General features: G+C 37.5%; 2 protein-coding genes across 3 annotated transcripts in view; one reads left to right on the top strand and one right to left on the bottom strand.

The window, feature by feature from the left end:
- Nucleotides 1–193: 193 nt before the first annotated feature.
- Nucleotides 194–6,725, top strand: LOC118739686 (liprin-beta-1-like). Of its 2 annotated transcripts, XM_036471163.1 has the most exons (5): nt 194–879; nt 956–2,034; nt 2,103–2,759; nt 5,684–6,039; nt 6,132–6,725. In XM_036471163.1, the coding sequence occupies exons 1-4, from the start codon at nt 580–582 to the stop codon at nt 6,021–6,023; spliced, it is 2,376 nt and encodes a 791-aa protein (XP_036327056.1). In that variant the 5' UTR covers nt 194–579; the 3' UTR covers nt 6,024–6,039; nt 6,132–6,725. The 2 variants fall into 2 exon arrangements, with proteins under 2 accessions (XP_036327056.1, XP_036327054.1); XM_036471161.1 differs by having other exon boundaries at nt 5,684–6,725.
- Nucleotides 6,726–6,799: 74 nt separating this feature from the next.
- Nucleotides 6,800–13,706, bottom strand: part of LOC118740246 — an 18,431-nt gene continuing 11,524 nt past the window's right edge. Inside the window, exon 3 of the mRNA XM_036471743.1 lies at nt 6,800–10,865. Coding sequence (XP_036327636.1) covers nt 7,687–10,865 — 3,179 coding nt within the window. The 3' untranslated portion in view covers nt 6,800–7,686. The remainder of the gene's footprint in view (nt 10,866–13,706) is intronic.

Below are 13,706 nucleotides of genomic sequence, written 5' to 3'. Positions count from 1 at the left end.
ACGGATAATAATCTGAGATTTGCCTGTGTAAACGGGGTGATTAAAAAACGAGCTTTGATTGAGATAATATTTATATGTGAACATACTTTTAGGCAGTATCAAATCGAGCTGTCACAACTGATACCACCTTGTATTATTGCATCATGATCTGGTAACAATATTGAGAAATTTTATAAAGTTTTTTGAATTTGTGTCAGCACATCTGGCATCTTTGGCTTGTTGCACAAAATTCCTATTGTTGCTTTCCTTTCTTCTCACTTTGCTTCGAAACTTTTCATTTTCTTTTATTTTTCATGTAAATTTAAACAGAAAGTGTTAATTATTAAAAAGAATATATTAACGAAAAGTATATTAATTCGCGAAACACGCTTTCAGTGCGGATTGGTAGTAAAACGAAATACAAATATTGCCTAGTGTGAGAGGTAGGCGGAAGTAAAAAGCTGGGACTCGAAACAAAAATAGAATGCCATTAGGCAATTGAAACGATATACATTCATACATATAGCATACATTCGCTACGGAAGTCAAACGACACTTGCTTACCTCAAAAATAAGAATAAAGCCTAAGACCCATCTGATATGCAAGGGATAAAGGCCCGGTCGCTAAATACATCCGGAGTAATGGACCAAGAAATCACAGTGGCAAATAAGGCAAAATCGTCTGGCGAGGGGTCCACAGATGCGAGTAAAATGCTAGAAGCAGCGCTCGAACAAATGGATGGCATAATATCGGGGAGTAGCAATGTCAACGCAAGCGTGTCCGGGAATGGAGTGAAGACTCTAACTACAGCCAGCGCGTCTATGTTTGCAGAACGAAGCTTAATATCCGCAAATAATGTACTCTCTACTGCTAAAACTCTAGCATTGGCATTACAACAGGTAAGCAATACTTATTGAATATATATAAACCACTAATTCCATATTCAAAAAATTATAAATAATATAAATTTGCTAGGTGGGATTAACCGCGCCTTCACCCGAACCAGCAATTGCGGCGGTAATAGCGGATTGGTTAGAGACTCATATTCCTCGCCAAGATGCGGACGAGCGGCTTAGGCGATTACAACGTGACAAGGAAGCGCTAGCCTTACAATATCAATTGCTGGCTGATCGCGTTGCCGAGCAAACAGATAAAATAATTGAATTAGAAGGTCTTCTTAACGAAAGGACGCAGTTATTGAGTGAGCGTGAAGAACAATTACAACGTCAAATGCTATCGAAATCTACATTAGAAACCCAAAAATTAGAGTTGATGTCTGCTTTGAGCGAATTAAAGCTCCATCGCGCCGCTTTGGAACGTGAGAATGTGGAGTTACGTGGTTTGGAAAACCAAATTGAAAATTTAAACAGCAATAATGCTTCAATTGCTTATAAGCGGGCTCCTTTCGGAAGCGTGGGAAATTTGAACCAGACAAACTTCAGTGGTTCAGGAAGTGTTGGATCACAAAAGACGCCTCCGGCTTCACTTCGCCACCAAATACATCCCCAATATCACAGTTTGCCAAGAACCCATAATACCAAACACAGTAGCAACAATAACAATAATCACCATAACTTGGGCAATTTGGGATATAATCGAACGATTGATGCGAATGCAAATATGCAGCGACAACGTAATGTTGCATTTGCATCGAATGAGAAAATTCTAATTGAAGATTCGAAAGGTACACTTCTGAGTACTAATAATGATGGGTCCGAAACTCGTGAGGATCCCATGTATAGCAGCATTATTTCCAATACAAACTCTACGCCCTCGCCAAACTTTCGTGAAAAATCTGCGAAGGGACTAAGAGGCATTTTTGGAAAATTGAGGCGAAGCAATAGCGGAAACTTGGAATTGCCAACATTAGAGTGTGCTGACGCAGAGTTCAAGCGTGGTGGTGTTGCTCGAGCCACTGCAGGTGGTCGTATCGAGTGGACTACACATTCTCCCCAACTATCAACTTCATCAAAAGGATATACAGAGTGGTCTCCCCAAGAAGTTTGCAATTGGTTGACCGACCTTGGACTGGGTTGTTATGCTGATGATTGTAGGCATGTATACTTATATTTGTAGTTATAAATTGGCTACAAATAATTATAAATTTCGTCTTTCAATTTAGAAAGTGGTTAAAGGCCAATTCAGCGATATGTTTCTTCACTGTCTCTCCAGTAGATATAGAACGAGAGCTAAATTTAAAGTCAGCACTGCACCGCAAAAAAATTCAACTTGCTATTGATGAGCTCACTGGTAAAGAAGAGGACCCGCTAGCTTTAAAAGCAGCTCAACTTGATGTTAGTTGGGTTATGCGTTGGTTAGATGACATTGGGTTACCACAATATAAAGACCCTTTTTTGACAGCTAAAATCGATGGTCGAATGCTACATCGTTTAACTATGGAAGACTTGGCACAGTTGCATGTGTATTCCTGTTTACACATAGCGTCTCTGCGTTGCGGTATTCAATGTATGCGCGAAATCGAATGGAATTCTGAGTGCCTCATACGACGTTCAGCCAAATCCGTACGACCTGCTTCAGAAGCAGATGAACAATCTTTGGAAGAAGATTATAAATCTTTAGAAGATAGTGGTGAAAAGATTTGTTTGTGGACCGCTCATCGAGTAATGGAATGGCTTAGAGTGGCTGATTTATCCGAATACGCCCCCAATCTACGCGGTGCTGGTGTCCATGGCGCATTAATGCTATATGAGCCTCGTTTCACAGCAGACTTACTGGCTGATTTGCTCAGTATTCCTCCGAGTAAAACTTTATTACGTCGGTAAGAACAAATTAATTTACATACAAAATTTTAGGTTGAGCAAGAATTTCTAACCAACATTAGTATGTCAAAATTAAAATCAGGGCTGCAAACCGGTCATAAACGTAGCCACGAACAGCAATATTTTTAATTTAAATTGCCAGGACTGAACCGAACAGTATACCAGGGCTGGGAGTTCTGAATTACAAATCCGAATATTCCGATATATGAATAGTGTGCTCTATTCGGATATCCCAATAATGTACAGATATCCGAATATCGGTATCTAAAATTCAGCAATAAGATAAAAATAGTTTGCGTATTACTGAATTATCATAAAAGGATTATTTTGCAATTCTAAGATTCTGTAACTTCGAATATCCGGATATATATTAAGTTAATATTATTAACCGGATATCCTAATTCGCCGAATAGTAGGCTTTTATCCGTATAACCGAAAGCAGGTCGGATATCCGAGTATACGAATAGTCTCAGTCCTACACCATACCCAAAGGTAACAATGCTAGCTTTTGATGAATAACGGCTTTTGGCTCAAGCGGCCTGTAACTTATTTTTGTTTTGCGAGGTTACTACGAAGCGAGTGTTTGGTGTGTGCGGACGTGCTTTTATTCGCTCTGTTATTTCGTTTTCTATTCTTTTGTAATGGAGAACTTTTGCGGAAAATGTAGTAAAACCTTCTCAAGATCTGAGTTAGTCGTATTTCCGACTCCCTCTTAGTATGTGCTTCGTATATACCACCGAATAGTAGCCATCGTCTTTACGCAGCTCACGTCGACAATATAACCTCTCTTGCTTGGTATAAAGCTGGTGATAATCATTTTTGCGTGCTTGGCGACTTTAACCTGGACACCTATTACCTGTTTAAGCACCATTTCCAAATCGTCTCTTATTGCTTGTGATGTAAATAGTCATAGTGAAACTTACCTAGTGGCTAGCTTTTTAAGTATCGATCTTATGCAAGTTAATGGTTTTTCAAATAAGCTTGGTCGGTTGGTTGCATTTAATTTTCCTAAGTAAAACTGTAAGTTTCTCCGTGTATGAATGTCATTTTTTCTATATCTAAGCCTGATACTCATCATGTGCCCCTAGTTGTTAAACCACTGTGATGTCTCTGAATGTTTTGATATCTTTAGATCCAGTGTAGTCGCCATTTGTAAAAGTATTGTTCCAGTCTTAACAAAGTAGCAATATAAAGTGCCCTGACACAACGCAAATCAGATGAAACTCCGAAATAAGAGGAACAGGTATCTTCGCAAGTTTAAGAACCAATAATAACGTTTACTTCAGCCTTTCCAAAGAATTTAGAATTTCTTCTGAGGACGTGCTCTCTGCACAAACCGACGATGATGATTGGTCTGTAGTTTTGTTTAAGCAGTGCGATTCTTTAGTCTATCCTATATTGCAAATTTTGAACAAATCCTTGTCGTCGGGCGTCTTTATAGACGATTTGAAATTAGCTTTTATCACTCCGGTCTTCAAGAGCGATAATAAAAGCGACGTCAGTAATTATAGACCTCTAAGCTGTCGGAAACGTCTAAACATTTTGAATGCATTATCCAAGGAAAAATTTTACCTGCCGTTAAGAATGTAGTATGTACGGAGCAGCATGACTTCATTCCGTGTCGCTCCACTGTATCCAATTTGACAGTATTTTCAGACGATTGTATAGCTGCTTTTCAAACTGGGGTTCAGGTTGACATTGTTTATACTGACTTCTCTAAGGCCTTCGATAGGGTTTCCCACGTTATCCTATTAAAAAAGCTAGCTTCTATTGGCTTTCAGTCAGTTTTCTTGACTTGGATTGCTTCCTACTTACGGAATCGCCGCTGCATTGTTGCCGTTGACAATGTCAGGTCCCTACCTTTCGTCGTAAGCTCAGGAGTCCCACAGGGCAGTATCCTGGGTCCACTGTCTTCGTAGTGGTTACTTATTAGTAACCCTTGTGACTCTCAATTGATGCAAATCGATATTGATAACGTCCGCAGCTGGTGCAACAAAAATCGACTCTCGCTGAATATAAATAAATGTATTCATGTTACCTTTGCTAAATGTAGTAATGTTATTCAGACTTCCTACCCATATCTTTATCACCCCTCTAACGTTTGCATGAAATAAAAGACCTCTGGTCACCGTACTTTACGTGTCACATTACAAGGATCGAATGTATACAGAAGGTATTTTTACGCTTTGCGCTTCGTAGCTTATGCTTCCCGGACCCTCTTCCCACCTATGAATCGAGATGCCTACTGATAAATCTAAAATCCCTGCAGAGTAGAAGAACAATCTTGTCTTTGTTCTTCATCTTCGATATCGTTTGTGGTGTTATCATAGACTGTCCCGCACTCCTTAAGAGGACTCCCTTTAACATTCCTGCCAGACCGCTTCGGTACCCGGAACTTTTCTGCATTGGCGTTTTTAAGCTCTCTATGCACGAAATGTTTCACAGGTATTTACGGATCAGTTATTGTACCAGTGCCAGATTAACCTTAGTGCTACGAACAACTGAACCGTACAAAATCGACAATTGAAGTTATTTGCAGCCCTGAAGAAAATATATAAAATGAGTATACATACATACAGCCCCCGGCAAAAGATATCACCCATCATTTTGACAATTTTTCTTTGGCTTTTTTAAGATACGAAATTTTTTATGGATCATTAACTAACAAAAACCGTATAAATCTTAAATTAAACTTGTAAATATTTGGAATTGGGATGAAAAGTTTGTGGACTTTTTATAATTTTTGTACAAAGTTTGAAATTTTGGATTAATATGGTTTTGGTAGCTATACTTTTATAGAAAAGTTATGAATATTAAACAAACAAAAGGTAAATAGTCCAAACTGATCAAAATGTTGAGGTGCTACCGTTTCGTCGCGGGCTGTACGAACACATATGTCACAGTCGAATATTTCCGTTTACAGCCATCTGGCCACACATTTCAAAGAACTTCTGGGTCGAGATGTCATACAAAATAAACGTGACGTTGAATCAGCTCCTGGATATCTACCATTAACAATAACATCTAAACTAAAACCGCCAAAGAAGACACAGTTCTCACTGAAACGCAGGAAAAGCTACAAAGGATGTGGTGATGTAGACTGGACTGATTACGTATGTCCCATGATGTCTTTGTGCCTTAGCAGCAACAATCAAGATAAGTCACTTTCCACTAGCGACTCGAGTAGTTCAGGGGCTGCGTTATCTTTTGCCGGAAATACAAATAACACAAAAGAAGGAAATATCGGGAGTAAAACCCAGTAACTCAAATACATATTGCGTATGTACTATTTAAATATTAATTTGAAGTAGTTTATCAGACTAAATTTACTAAATTATAATTTTTTTTTTTTTACTTATATACTTTAACAGTGAAATTTTCGGGGTCTACGATTTATTAGTACTTTTCCAGACTCACCCGCTATAATTCTGTTTTAACTCACTTTTTGACCCTTATTTTGACAATTTATTTAAAGAAAGTAACAATAGTCGAAAACATTATATTGATTGCTTTTGGTTATGCAAATCACACATACATACATATGTAATTTTTTTAAAGTTACTATTTCCAGTGCTTTATTTCATAGATCACTATGAGGCTTATAGAAAATTAAATTATTTGACTGTTGCATTTTCTGGACCATTGCAATGTTTACCGAACAAACAAAAGATTCATGCAAACTTCTTTGTACAGGCATTTAAATCTTAAAGTGTCTTCCAAATAAATTTTGCAGAATGTAGAACATATGTATGTATGCATACCATTTATGTATAGCATGCATGTAAGTATACTTATGCAATAAAGTACAGTGGAAAGCTAAAAATTAAGTTGAAAATATAGTATTCAGCATAAAATGTGGCCCAAATTGGCATTTATTACTGTCTGATCTTTCAAAAAGATTAAAGAAACCCTTGAAATAACGACTTATGTATGTATTTACAAAATAATTATATTAGGATGAGATAGTTATACCTTTATATTTATGTACATATACATACATACATTTCTTATATCAATATAAATTAATAAAAATTTTAGAAGCCCTTAAATAATATCGATATTAAACCGATTATATATTTATTGTGGTATTATGATATGCGCATATTTATCACATGGAGATTGTAGCAAAATCGTCAGGTTTATTTTTTTATTCGTACCTAAGCTGTAAAAGATATTTAACCAGCTTAGCCCCACCTTCAGAGCATTTTTTTTGCATTGGGAATATATCTATGAATGTTTGTATTCGTAATGAGTTCAAAATTATCCTTAATTACGAGAACATGTGCACCATAAATAAATAAAAAAAACATTGCGGCTATTCTCTGAGTCTTACAAAGCCCTTGCACGGTTTACAGATTGCACGATAAAAACCGGTTTTCGTATGCGACAGCTTTGTAAACCGTGCAGTCCGTCCACCGTGCCAGGGCTTTGCAAGACTCAGAGAAAACCCCTATTGGCATTAAATACATATATTTCAAATAAATGTTGAGCATTGTTTTAAGTATGCATTCATTATATGTATGTAGTACTTAGCGCTCCAAGCCATTTGTTGGAAATCTGATTGCAATATTTGCCTCTCAAAATCTATACACACACACACATACGTATGCATGTGTTGCAAATTCGCATTCAACTGGGATTTTCAACAAAATTTTATACAGATATTAAAGCGTTTCATTGACTAGTTTAGTTTTATAAACTTTTTACAATAATCTAGATACATATGTATATATTTTTCTTGTTTATGACTATAAATATTAACAAAATAACAAATATAAAATAGATATGTAAATTATTATTTAATTTATAGGGGACGCTTACTTTCTAATCAATCTTTGGCAGTGTTATTTATTCGATTGAAATATTCTTATCCACATCTAATAAGCAAAACTATTTTGTTCAGTCATTTATGTATAAGCTCTTTAACTATGCTTGCACAGTATTATCCAATGAGTTTTGCTCGAGTACAACATTCTCAACCACGCTACTAATTGCACTCGGTCGGTCCGCATTTTGTGGGCATACTCTGCTAGTTACCAAAAACCCATGACGTTGCAGTAAACTTTCGACACCGAGTTGCTCAGTAAAATTGTGTTGTGTATTTGCTTCGTTTTTGACATCTTCTTCAGTGATGGGTTGGTGCATCACCTCCACATTCTCTGCCGCATTTGCTCGATGCACCTCCTCTGGTAGGTAGTCTTTCCAATTGCGAAATAAATAACGTGTGAACTTTTTCAACTGGCGAAACTTACAATATGTTGCACCCTCAGCCGATTCGAGTTGCTGCGTTTGGATGAGAAATCCTTTTTCCTTAAACGTTCTTTCTAGTTTCTCACGTTGAGATGATCGTCTAGATTTCTTTTTTCTCTGTATTGAATGATATGAGCTAGATGGTTCAAAGAGAGCATTCGTGAAATGGTCCTTTGCGAGAATAATTCTGGAAGAAACACTTCCGGTAGACATAACGTTCCCGCTCTTTGAACACAGTGTTGTTTGAAGGTTATGTGACTTCTGTTGTGTTGCCAATGCTGGAGAGCCAGAAAATGAAGAAATTGGCCTGGATAAGGGCGATGGTGATGAAGGCTCTGGTAGTGTTACAGAGCCTGGTAACAACGTCGCAGTCGGCGATTCAGGAATTTGCAGAATTTCGTTACTGAGATCTGCTGAGGGTGGCGGTATGTCACTTGTTAAGCACTCGCTAGCCGCGTGCGAAAACGTCGCCGCACAATTTACGCCCGGCAAGAAACCAGCAGAATTCTGAAGGCTTTCACGAGGAAAAAATTCATAACCCCGTGTCGATTTATCACCCGTGCCACTGTAGTATCTGTAGTTACCACCCGAATCTACAGAGAGCATTTTCTTTTCCTCTAAAGTGGGCTTAGCACCGCCTGTGAATTTAAATTTACATATGCTCACTTCTGTGGCTGGATTTGTTGCGTTTTCAGATGGAATGGGTGGTATAAAAATAGCAGATCGTTTACGTTTCTGCGGTGTGATTTGTTGATGACTAGGATTCATTGTAGTAGCAGTTGTGGCACTCACTGCTGTGGTTGTTGTCATATTCGAGTTTTCCGATTTAATCGATGATGGCGTGGACAAGATATCAGGATAATCGATCATTGGATTGTCAACGTTTAGAAGCGGAGTAAGCTTCTCTGACTTGGGCGTTTGCAGCAAACCATTTGGTATAGGTATTTTAAGCGTTAGTTGATTGTCTTTTTCTATGGTCTGAACAGGTAGACCAAATGGTTGACTATGTTGGTTCACTAAGGTGCCTGAGAGCAATTTTTGGTAATACAGACTCACAGGATGCAGCAGTACATTATGTTCTGCTGATTTGGGCGATTGTAAGTTTGTCAAAGATGGGCTTGTAGGATCTGAATTGCGAGTTTCATCTTTTGGTTCGACTTTAACTGGATTCGATTTCAGATCTAAAAGGCTATCTAAATCTGTTTTAAGTAATTTCACACTTTCGATTAGTTCCTTGCTAGGTGAGTTGCCATCCGACGGGTCGCTTACACAATCACTATCTTCGCTTGAGATCGACAAGTGGTCACATAGTTGATCTCGCATGCAAAGATTTAATGGCAGTTCATCAAAAATTTCGGATTCTGGTGGTCTTTGACCACACCCGATTGTTGCATGCGGTGTGGTAAGTACGCTTTTGGGCGTGCCAGGGAATATGGTTCCATAATTTTTGTATATAAGATGACATATGTCTGCCTTTTTTGGCTTTCGTCCACGTCGTGGCTTCGAATGATCAAGAGTTATCTCGCCCATATACGGCAGGTCCGCGTAGTTAATAACTTTTTTGGGGACATCTGACAAAACTGGAGGTGAGACCTTAACCACAGGGTTTGGCACAAATTTACATCTGGAAGATTTCACCCGCTCAAATTTTTCATTATTGTAAACCTGCTTTGATGTGGCATGTGGCTCATTTCTTACGACGGACTCATCCGGCAGTTCTAGGCTTGACGTTTGCATCCGGCTGGCCTGATAATTGTTATTGCTATCGTTTTTCGATTTCTTTTGTTGCTGACCAACTACCTCTTCGCCTTGCTTGCTCTCCGACTGCTGAGCCGATCGATGGATTGCAGCAATCTTTTGCAACCAGCTACGAACATTTTCGTGTGAACTCTTCGGTGGCGGAAATTTGGAAGGATGAAAGGTTTTAGCTTTGGGAATATCTTCTGACGTAATAGCTTTTATATCTTTATCGCGCCGGGAAAACTTGGCTTGTGTAGCTTCATAGTGACTTAAATACTCGGGCGGCAAAGCTTGATGATGGAAACGCAGTTTTAAAACACCCTTATTTTTGGCAAGCTTCGGTTCATTCGATTTATGATTTTTCTGCAAGTCACTAGTCGTGCTTTGAGTTTGCTGGATGCTTCTCTTAAGCTCGTTGGCTGCACGGTTCTGAGCACTCATTAGACCGGCCTTAACTTTAAGTTGTTGCTTTGTCAATGAGCTACATCCGTTTAGTGGCACCTTCACGGATAGCTGTGTGGATTTTCCCATAGACGGCAGTGGGCGCAAATTAGCTTTTGATGAAACAGATGAAGAGGAATTCGTTTGAATAGTGCCTCCCTGATCATTTAGATTATTTTCTGCATTTTGAGATGCTGCTACAATCAGTGGGTGATCATCATCCCCACCCACAACACTGTTGGCCCCACGACATATTAGAGGGTCATCGGAGCTTTGCAATAATATTTTGCTAGTGATTAAATCTAAACGATGTTGGTGCCGATCAACATGTCGATGCTGGTGGCTATGTTGGTGGTTTTGCAATCGATGATGTGCGAGTTCCTGACGATTCATTGGATGTTGTTGCCATGTTGTGGGATGAGTTGGAAATAAATCAGTAGAACCAGCATCAGCGATTTTAATGCTATTGAGAACAGTTGTAGGTACTACACTGGCGATATAATTATTGGCGTCATTTTCAGTTGCCGGCATTGGTTGTTGACCCCCCGGCACAATAGACGATGTGTTCGGGGTCACTCGATGGATGGCCAGACACATGCCTTTTTCGTAAGTGGAGTTTACGCCATTCAATAAATCGAAGTCATCGGACGAGCCCTCATGCATGCTATCAACAGCTGAAAAAGAGGTGGTAAATAAAATAACTAAATTAATACATATTTATGTATGTTTGTATGTGTGTAATTAATTTACGCTGCTAGCATTTGAAACTTTGTGGTTGATAAATTAACTTTTAGTTTATATATCGCGTTTGTTCGCAAATATTATATTATATCTCGATATTTTTCATATTTCATGTTTAGACCAAAAAATGTTTTTGCAAGCACATCATATATGTACATACATATACATATATGTACATACATACATATCTGTGGCATTTTCATGAAACAACTTCAGTAACTTTAGAAGGTTTGACTTTGGATAAAAAATAATAAGTTACCCTACAATAAAATTATAGTTTAAAAAACAAAAACCTCCCTATTATAATTGCCATTCGTACCCATATAAACCCAAGTTTAAAAATTTGTAGAAAACTACAAAAAAGTGCAAACAATTTTCTCCTAAATTTTTTCTCGGAAGTGTTTGAATTTTTCTGAATACACTGTTTTATAGCCCAATCAATTTTAGTCTGATAATGTGCAAGTTTCAAGTGGCTAAAAGTTACCGTTGATTTTTTAGAATTTTTTTCGCCAAAGGTGTTGCGGTTTTCTTCCATATACATACAAATAAATTGAGTTTATTCATTATATGGAAGCCAGTGCGACAAAAGAAATTCTAAAAAATTAACGGTAATTCGTAGCCACTAGAAATTTGCACATTATCAGACTAAAATTGCAGGGGCTAAAAAACAGTGTACTCAAAAAAATTCTAACACTTCCGGGAAAAAAGTTTCAAATTTAGGTGAAAATTTGTTACACTTTTTTGTAGTGTTCTACAAATTGTTGAACTTGGGTATATATCAGGTTTTTCTGAGAATGAACTAAATTTTAATTGAAAATTCTTAAAAATAAATAAGTAAACATGAGGGGCACATAATATCACTTGCAAAAGGGCGTGCTATAGATATGACCGATACTGTATGTATGTATACATATATATCTATGTAGGAACTCTCACTTGAACCAAAACACATTATTATATATACATATTTAGTTAAGTTTAACATACAATTTCACACATTCAACAATATAAAAAATTAAATTGAGCAATCGAGGGGGGTTACTTCGATATTTCAGTGAAAAAAAAAGGATTTAAAAATATTTAATATAAGCAAATGCGAGAATACACTGCTAAGCACCCATAATTACCGGTAAACGAGAGTTCTGGTAACATTTTAACCAAATGTTTGATCAAACACCGGTTGTTCTTATCACTCGAGGTAAGAATATGGCGCCGTCTATTTCCCGGCGATCTCGTTTCGCATACAAACGAAGTGATCAATCGCTTGCACTCTTGTATGTAGTTTTCACTCGGAGAGTCAATTCAAATTTCGAATTTATTTTTATTTACATGTATGTATATGTATGAATGTATACAAAGTATGTATATTTTGCCTTATGCTTTTTTTGGATTTTTATCGGCAATATTCGTGTCGCGCTCTTGTTTTATACTCTCTACTTTTCTATGTATGTATGTATGTATGCATGTATCCGTGCACTTTTCTCGTGCGCGTTTTTCACGAAATTTTCAAATGTTGTTTGTGCCTTTAGTATGAAATTTGATTCCCTTTATGCGAAAATTACCATATACGGTATACAAGTATTTTTACACATTGAATCTTAACATTCTTTTCTATGCTTGGATAATATGTAGGTACATATGTATGTATGTAGGTGGCGATCAGTTTTGATAAACGGATTTTATCGATGAGGTATTAGTTGACGAACACAATAAATAACTATTGCGGATAACACGTGTTTATTGGAATCATATTTGCATATCGTACACATCTCTGGTATAAAACTTTGCATATCCCTCCCTAAGAGAGCGAACTTTACAATATTTTGAGCAACGGTTTTTTGATGACTGCGATGTGATTCACCTTTGACTCGCAGCAATTTCCTTTTCCGTTTCCTTTGGTTTGGTTCCCTTAATGATGTATCTGTTATCGGCAGACATTCAGCAAATGCTTACACACGCGTGATCATGGTGACATCCAAAACGCAACTAATATGATTAAAGAATTTTCCGAAAATCCACCTTAGATGGACGTCCCACCAAGGCAACTGAATCTTTAATAAACATACATATTGTACATATGTATATACACACATATTAGTATCTATCTACAATGTATTTAAATACTTTTTTTGTCACTGCCAAGCTACTGAGCGAATGCATGTTCTCATCTCGATCGCAATTGTGATTGCTTCTTCGACTGATTCAGCTATAACACATTCGTTCACAGCTTTGTATTACGGTGTTCTCATATATTTTAGCTTGGCATTTAGTGCTCAGGAATCGTTTTGCTTTTCTCAACGGAAAACGAAAATGTGTACGATGTTAAAATTAGAAAAGCCAACTTGTTGAGTGCCGCTGCGATCGTTGTCCCCACTATTGTTGTTACTGTCGTTTCCTTTGGACATGAAAGAGGTAAAGAGTTACATACATACATATATATGTATGTATGTATGCATCTCAAACGGCTTTGTTTGGTCTGATTTTTATGTTGCCAAAGATATGTAAAGTTCTTTTCCTAAAAAGTGCTTGTTCAAGAGATCAGTGGCTCGCTTTTAGGCGGAACAATACAGACAAGGCAGAATTATGGCATTGATTCTTAGTTTCATTAGCCAAGCACAGTGATTTAACTACAGCGGATATATTACGAAACTCAAAGTAACCGATACTGTTTTGTTATAGATTTCGAATTTTACCGTTGATCGATAATGTTAGATGTGACATTAAATAAATTGGAGTGCAATGGGGTATAGTCATTGCGCTGGGTATGCAGTTAC

The sequence above is a fragment of the Rhagoletis pomonella genome, unplaced genomic scaffold (assembly GCF_013731165.1).
Source record: "Rhagoletis pomonella isolate Grant_MI unplaced genomic scaffold, Rhpom_1.0 Rhpom_scaffold_00005, whole genome shotgun sequence".
Taxonomy (NCBI): Eukaryota; Metazoa; Arthropoda; class Insecta; order Diptera; family Tephritidae; genus Rhagoletis; species Rhagoletis pomonella.
The sequence above is the reverse complement of the archived record's forward strand: the minus strand, read 5'-3'. Positions and strand labels throughout refer to the sequence as shown.